The 7,822-nt window shown below is 44.6% G+C and overlaps 1 protein-coding gene across 3 annotated transcripts in view; it reads left to right on the plus strand.

Annotated features, from left to right (window-relative positions):
- ZNF77 (zinc finger protein 77) overlaps positions 1-7,822 on the plus strand; it is a 23,684-nt gene that overhangs the window by 15,453 nt on the left and 409 nt on the right. The window contains exons 1-4 of one of the 3 annotated variants that reach the window (XM_034997451.1): positions 2,491-2,594; positions 4,389-4,515; positions 5,540-5,720; positions 6,368-7,822. The exon at positions 6,368-7,822 is cut by the window's right edge and continues 409 nt beyond it. In XM_034997451.1, the coding sequence (XP_034853342.1) occupies positions 4,482-4,515; positions 5,540-5,720; positions 6,368-7,822 (1,670 nt within the window). In that variant the 5' untranslated portion in view covers positions 2,491-2,594; positions 4,389-4,481. Of the gene's footprint in view, positions 1-2,490; positions 4,516-5,539; positions 5,721-6,367 lie in introns of those variants that run through there. The other 2 variants (XM_034997450.1, XM_034997449.1) reach the window with 2 other exon arrangements.

A 7,822-nucleotide genomic window follows, 5' to 3' on the forward strand; every position in this document is an offset into this window, starting at 1 on the left:
AGTTGTGACTGTCCCTCATTGGCTGGGTTGTTGCCATGTGGGGAAATAATCTTCCTCGTGTCGTCATAGTAAAGTGGTATCCGCTTCAACTGCAAGGTCCTTCTCTTGCTGTTGCTTCTGCAGTTGACCATGCGTGGTAGCGTGTGGAAGCTCCACTGCTGGTCTTCTGACTCCGTCATTCTTCTTCTTTTAAAAATTTATTTATTTTAGAGAGGGAGAGCACGGACGGGGGAGGGGCACAGGGAGAGGGTGAGACAATTCTCAGGCAGACTCCCTGCTAAGTGTGGAGCCTGACTCAGGTCTTGATCTTACAACCCTGAGATCATGGCCTGAGTTGAAATCAAGAGTCGGAGGCTTAACTGAATGAGCCACCCAGTCGCCCCTCCTGAGTCCATTCTTAGCAAGGTTTCCCTATATTAATTTTTACATTTCCCACTTTTGATAGAGATCTTTTCTCAAATGCGTCACTGATTATGAGTCAGTTTTCCATGTTTAGTGGTTTTGTTTCTTGGTGCCAGGAAAGACCTTTCCTGGTAGTGATGTCACACATCCTAGGGAAAGTGCATAGCAGTTGGAAACCAGTTAAGGCCATATTTGAGTAACAAGAAATATTAGAAGGAAGCAGTCTCAGGCACTTCTCATCTCCGGTCCCTATTTATCAAGATGGTAAGCTCTGGAGATTATCTCCTTGCTGGATACATCACTTTTACAATGTTTTGACAGGTAATAACTATGAAAGCAAAGGTAACATGAAAATCCAAATTGTATGACGGTTCTAAACCAGGACCCTAGGTCTGAAAATAGCCAGTTGAATATTGGCAATTTTCAGACTTGGGGAAAATTTTTTTTATTCTATTGGTAAAAACCTGGAGTCATGTATTCCTCCTGGAATTTGCATACAGTAGGAACTGAATCAGTAGCATATGGGAGTTAGGAAGAACAGGGTCCCAAGGGTTTGAACAATGGTATATATTGCTCAGAGGTTCTAGACAAACCTCCATCTTCAGCCATTGGGTTTTCTCCAACGTAAAAACAGGGACTAGTGTATGGGATGATGGGCCTCTGAGGCTTGTAATTTTCTACTATGGGCTTGATGCCTTAAAGAGCTTCTTTATTTATAGGGTATTGATTAATTTTGGGGAGATGCTTTGAGAGATCTATTTTAACCTTGATGGGAGTCACACTGTGGACTCTACCAATATTAGTTGAGGTTTTTGCCCAGGAAGAGGATGGTAGGTGATCCAACCAAGACAAATGATCAGTGTCCCCAGACCCCACTATAGTGTGTCAGAGATGGAAGAGATGAAAGATTTGGAAGGGTCATTTATTTTCTTTGATTGGCTGTGTTGATTACTGTTATCAAATTCTAGAATTATTTCCCCTTTTTAGGACAAAGACACTTGTTTAAAAAATATCCACCCAATTAAATGAATAGAGCCATAGGAACTAAGTAGAAAATGGTGTATATCTCAAAGGACCTAGACAAAAGGCAGTGGGTTCAGATACAGGAACCTATTGAGGTTTGTTAGGGAACCCGACTATTTATATTGTAGTCCTCCTAGGTGGGGGCTGCTGTACAGCAAGGGGTTGGACACGTGTCAACAAGGACAGAGATTCATTCCCAGTGTGGAGAGTGGTTTCTTTGAGCTGATTACAAGGGAAGACTGGGAAGGGCCCCTGTGGTTCCCTGGAGCTCGATCATTGGGAATGAGGAGGAATTTGGGAAGTCTGGCTGCAGGGATAGAGATGTGGGCATGTTTAAGTTGGTAGTGATCTTTTTTCCAGTGTCCTGGTCCTCTGCAAGAAGAGGAGAAGAGTCAGGTTTGAGTTTTGTTTAGGAACCTCCATTTGCCAGAATTGAGAATTAGGAATTTTAGTGGTCTTGAGGCACCTGATTGGCTCAGTCAGTAGAGTGTGCAGTTCTCGATCTCAGGGTCGTGAGTTCAAGCCCCACCTTGGGCTTAGAGCCTACTTAAAAAAATAAAAAAATAAAAAAAATAATTTTAGCGGTTTTTCTTTTAGGTGACTCATCTAGGATGTGTGTGGATGGTTTGCCAGATTATATCTGCAGTGGACATATTTTCACATTCTATCCTGGTCCTTTTAACTAAAGGAAAAAGACACTGGTTCTGCTCTTTAATAAACATAGACTTAAATGCTACCTGGGTGGATTCCATATCTACAGGAAGACCAGAATTTTCTTTAAAGACAATTTGGAGTTGATTTGTAATAGTTGTGGAAAGACCGATGATCATGTAATGTTAACTTTAAAAGTAAACCTGCCAGGGATGACTGGGTGGCTCAGTGGGTTAAATGTAAACCTGTCAGTTATTTTACTAGCAAAAATGGGTTTATTTAGTAATAGCAGAGATTTGCAATTCTTTTTTTTTTTTTTTAGATTTTATTTATTCGTCAGAGAGAGGAGAGAGAAAGAGGCAGAGGGAGAGGCAGGCTCCCCGCTGAGCAAGGAGCCCAATTCGGGACTCAGTCCCAGGACTCTGGGATCATGACCTGAGCCAAAGGCAGATGCTTAATGAACTGAGCCAACCAGGTGCCTGGAGATTTGCAATTCTGTTACGTAAAAGCACAGGCAGGTCTGGAGAACAAAGGGAGGACCTCTCTTTTATAGTGGAGAGGGGATGTTGGGAGGGGCTGTTCCAAACGATATCCACTGGAGCAAACTTGGGGTTCTACCCCTAGTGTCTTCTCATAGGGTGGGCTGTGACTGTCTCTTATTGGCTGGGCTGTTGCAGGGGAGGAGGAAACTTTCCTTCCTTTCTCCTGCTGGGGCAGTAATGTGTCCAAGGTTGTCTCTTGCTGTTGAGTGCAGTGGAGAATGAGTGGTACTGGTGGGAGCTCCCCCTGTGGCCTTCTAATTCTATTTGAGTCATGTCTCCTTTATTCATTTTCAAAGAGTTGGTGGGCCTTTGGGTGGTTTTCACTTGCTGGCTATTATGAATCAAGCTGCTGAGAGTATATGGAAATTAGTGTTGGTGTTGGTGCTCATCTTCACTTGTCTTGGGTAGATCAATATTAGGAGTGGAATTGCTGTATTGCACGGTAACTCGACGTTACTCATTTTGAGGATGCACCAGACACCTCCAAATGGCTGCACCATTTTCCATCCCCAGCAGCAGAAATGCATGAGAGTTTCCCCTTCCTCACATCCTCACCAGCACTTGTTTCTTTGTAGCCATTCTAGTGGGTCTGAAGGGGTATCTGCTTATAGTTTGACGTCCATTTTTCTGATAACTAACATCTAGCATCTTTTCCTGAACCTATTGGCCACTTGCATATCTTCTGTAGAAAAGTATCTGCTCATATTCTTTCCCCATGATTTGATCATATTATTTTTCTTTATATTGTTGTCTTTTATTTTTCATGGTTGTCATATGGATTTTTAAAACATATTTAAGATACAGGACTTACCAGGTGTGTGATACGCAGACCCCAGTTACAACCACAGTTGAAGTAGAATTTACCTTCCTATTAAGTGATATGGTTGGCATATGGGATTTTTTTTTTTCACTAAGTTTTGAGAACACAGTTTTTGTTTAGAAAATCTGATTTTTTGAAAAAAGTAATTTTTTGAACTCTGTATTTCATGAGTGTGGTGTCATCCCTTGTTGCTCTAAAGATATGGATTAGCCTTGTTTTCTTTCTCTGTTAAAGTCACCAGTGGCTGTTTGTTACCATCAGTCCCTCAGGGGCTCTTCTTCCTGGTGCCCTTCTCCTTGAATTCTGGGCACTGGGGTATATATTTGAGGCCCTGATGACTTCCATGATTCTTCCAGAACTGAAATAACTCTTACGCACCAGGTGTGCCAGGTCCCTGGTCCGTGTCCATGCTCACAGTCCACCTGATCCAGGGAAAGGGTCGTGTCTGCTTCTGCCAGGATAGAGGGGACTGCACCAGGCTCCTTGACCTTGTTGCCTTCCAAGGAGAGATCTGCTTAAGTCAAGTGTCCACAACATCCTGACATTCTGGTTCAAGTTCTTGGAGCTGACAAGGCTATAAATCTTTGATCAAGTCAAAGATGTGTTTGTTGTCTGATTTTGTGTTGTTTGAATAAGGATTTCATTTTCCATTCTTTACTGTACTGGAGTGCTCAGATCTGCTCTGAGTCAGCAAAAATAGCCTATATTTGGGTGTATGTAAGTCTGTATCAGCCGTTGTCATCTCCCTCTGCTTCGGGTTCCCAGCCCCTCCCATCACTGAATGCGTGGCAGCGGATGTGCTCGCGTGTTGTCACTTCCCACATGGATGTGACTCAGGTCCTAGGAATGGAATGCGTCTCCCTGCGTGTCACCGCCCCCCCTCCCCAATCCTCCCACGCACATGGGTGAGGAGGGAGCGTTGCTGCAATAGGATACATGGGATGTTTCAGGACGCGGTGGTCTTCGCGGATGTGGCTGTGTACTTCACCCCGGAAGAGTGGGCTTTGCTGGATCGTGGTCAGAGGAGGCTCTACAGAGATGTGATGCTGGAGACCTGCAGGAACCTGGCCTCGCTGGGTAAGGACGGCTCCACCCCTTCACTAGAGTTTTAGGGAATGAACGTTTCTTATGAATTTAATCTTACTGGGGCGGAGGAATGGGAATATATTGAAGAAGAGACAGCCATGGTCCAAGCCTTCATGGAAACTACCTAGGGTCACATACCTTTTCTGTGAAAACAAAGTTTCATGTAATAAGTTGACTATGGCTCTGGATCAAAGTCTGAGACTGTCTAATTTTATCAGTGTGAGGATGGTCTCCAGTGTTGCTCTGGGGCAGTGAGTGCTGCTTTGTGGTTTTCATTTCTGTGGAAGATGCACTGCAGTTAATACACATTTCTCATGGTAATCATGCTGTAATTAATCTCACACTTCGTCATCTTCAATGACCTTGAAGACCAAATTAACAGCCCATTTTCCAGATTGCTTGTTGCCCTTAAAATCCTCCCTCCTGCTGAGCTGTTCAGCCACACACCTATACCATCTGACCCCAGTGGCAGGTGGCTTAACCGAGGGCCTTGGTGCCTTCAGGACAGTCCAGCTACCCTCGGTTGGACCAGGGTCTGGAGAAGGGAATGCCATTTGCACATGTCCATTAGGAACATGACTCAGTCCTTGTTTGAGAAGTGTGATGTTTGTCATTTACCTGGCCTCCCTGTCGGACTTTTCAACCATCCACACTCATGTGGGAAGCTTTTCTGTATTCCTTTATGAGGTAGTGTGTGGATGTTTGTATCTTGCCCATTTCCTTCCTAGTTTGCTTTTCTGATAATACTATCTCCACATTAGTCTCCATCGATTTTGAAGTATTTCTGAGTAAACGGGCTGCCTTTTCATACACTTTCCCTCTTACTGCCTAAGTCCCAAATCACTAGGGTCCTTAGAATTTTTCTGTGGTCACATGTTCATTCTTCCTGATGAACTTAATATACATTTGGGATCAGTATATGAGTAGAAATCCACATATGGTCTATTTTCTTAATTTTCTTACCTTTAAACATCAGATCATTCCCCCAAAATTAAATTGCTCCCAATTCTTGCAGATTGTTGCATTCAAGTTAAGCCTTGTGGATCAGGGACTCAGCTGAATATTTTGGAGAGTGAACTATCCAGTGAAGACAAAATAGTAAGATTTATAAGAAACGATTCCTGGGCTCTTTTTGGAGAAAACTGGGTGTTTCATCACATTGGAGATCGGTCCCAATCCCAGGAGAGGTGTTTGAGGTGAGTGCCTCTCTCTCCCATAGGAGAAATGGGGATCTTGGCAAATGTTAGAATAACTTGAAATTGAAGAAGGTATAAAGGTATAAACCTAGCTGAACAATTGTGTAGTTGGGGGGCGCCTGGGTGGCTCAGTCGTTGAGCGACTGCCTTCAGCTCAGGTCATGATCCCAGGGTCCTGGGATCGAGCCCCGTATCGGGCTCCCTGCTCAGCAGGAAGCCTGCTTCTCCCTCTCCCACTCCCCCTGCCTGCAGGTTCCCTCTCTTGCTGTCTCTCTCTCTCTGTCAAATAAATAAATAAAATCTTTAAAACAAAAACAAAAAACAGTTGTGTAGTTGGAATTACACAACACAATATCTTCATAGATGTGGTGTAGTACTGATCATCAGAAATATAATTCAGTTCAAAACATTTATCAGGAAAACCCACGTGTAAGAAACGCTGACAGTTATGGCTATTACTGGGCCCTTGTTTTGAGCATTTAGCTTCTTCTACGTTATAGCAGTGTAGACGGTGCCCCAAACATGCCCATTCCTTGGAAATGGTCATTTTGTAGTCAGATAATCATTACTTAGCATCGGTAGATCATTAATAAAGAGTTTGGTTATAATCATTATTCCCTAACAGTGTGCCTTCCTATTTTGAACAGAAATCATTTGGTGGAGCGTATCTGTGAAAGCAATGAAGATAATCAATGTGGAGATACCATAAACCAGATTACAAGTCTTAGTGTGCATGAGGATTGTCCTACTGGAGACAAATCCTGTGAATGTGCTAAGTGTAGAGAAGCCTTCATAGATGGTTCTTTCCCTGAGAATCCACAAAGATCTCAGCCTGGACACAAACCTAGTCCCTGTGAAGAATGTGGGCCGGCCTGTAGCTGTGTCTCGAGGCTCAGCACTCACGTGGACACAGACCTTGTAGAGAAACCCTATGAACATCAGGACACTGGGAGATCAAAAAGAGACTTGAAGAGTCTCGGTAGTAAAAAGTCTTTAGAGTGCAAGAAGTGTGGAAAAGCTTTCACTTGCACCTCATCCTTTCAGGGTCATGTAAAGGGTCACTGTGGACAGAAAGTCCATGCGTGTGATGTGTGTGGGAAAGCTTTTATGTATCAGTCCTACCTTACACGTCATGTGAGAACTCACACTGGGGAGAGACCCTATGAATGTGTGGAGTGTGGGAAAGCCTACAGCTGCCTCTCGTATTTCCGAGAACATGTGAGAACACACAGTGGCGAGAAACCCTATGAATGTAAGCAGTGTGGGAAGACATTCAAGTATCCTGCGTCCTTGCAAGGACACATGATGACACACACTGGAGAGAGACCGTACCTGTGTCAGCAATGTGGGAAAGCCTTCAGTTGTCCCAAATACTTCAGAAGACACGTGAGAACGCACAGTGGACTGAAACCCTATGAATGTACGTTATGTGGGAAAGCCTACAGTTGTTCCTTATCTCTTCGAGAACATGTCAGAACACACAGCGAAGAGAGACCCTACGAATGTCAGCAGTGTGGGAAGGCTTTCAGACATCCTCGATACTTCCAGAGACATGTGAGGATGCACAGTGGAGTGAAGCCCTACGAGTGTAAGGAGTGCGGAAAAGCATACAGCAGCTCGACATCACTGCAGGAACACGTGAGGACGCACACTGGGGAGAGGCCCTTTGAGTGTCAGCAGTGTGGGAAAGCCTTCACTCGTCACTCCTCCCTTCAAGGACACGTGAGGGCGCACAGTTTGGAGAAACGTTACGAGTGTGCACAATGCGGGAAAGCCTTCCGGTGGTCCTCGTCCTTACAGAAACACGTGCGAACGCACAGTGAAGAGAAACCCTATGAATGTCAGCAGTGTGGCAAAGCCTTCTGGTACCCAGCCAACCTGCGAGCACACGTGAAGACACACACTGAGGAGAGACCCTATGAATGTCCGCACTGTGGGAAAGCCTTCAGCTGTCACTCCTCCCTTCAAGTCCACGTGAGAAAGCACAACGGGGTGAAACCCTACGAATGCAAGGAGTGTGGGAAAGCCTTCTGGTATCCAGTAAACCTGCGGGCACACGTGAGGACTCACACTGGGGAGAGACCCTATGAATGTCAGCAGTG

This window comes from Mirounga leonina, unplaced genomic scaffold (genome assembly GCF_011800145.1).
Source record: "Mirounga leonina isolate KUSES-001 unplaced genomic scaffold, KU_Mleo_1.0 Mir_94, whole genome shotgun sequence".
Taxonomy (NCBI): domain Eukaryota; kingdom Metazoa; phylum Chordata; class Mammalia; order Carnivora; family Phocidae; genus Mirounga; species Mirounga leonina.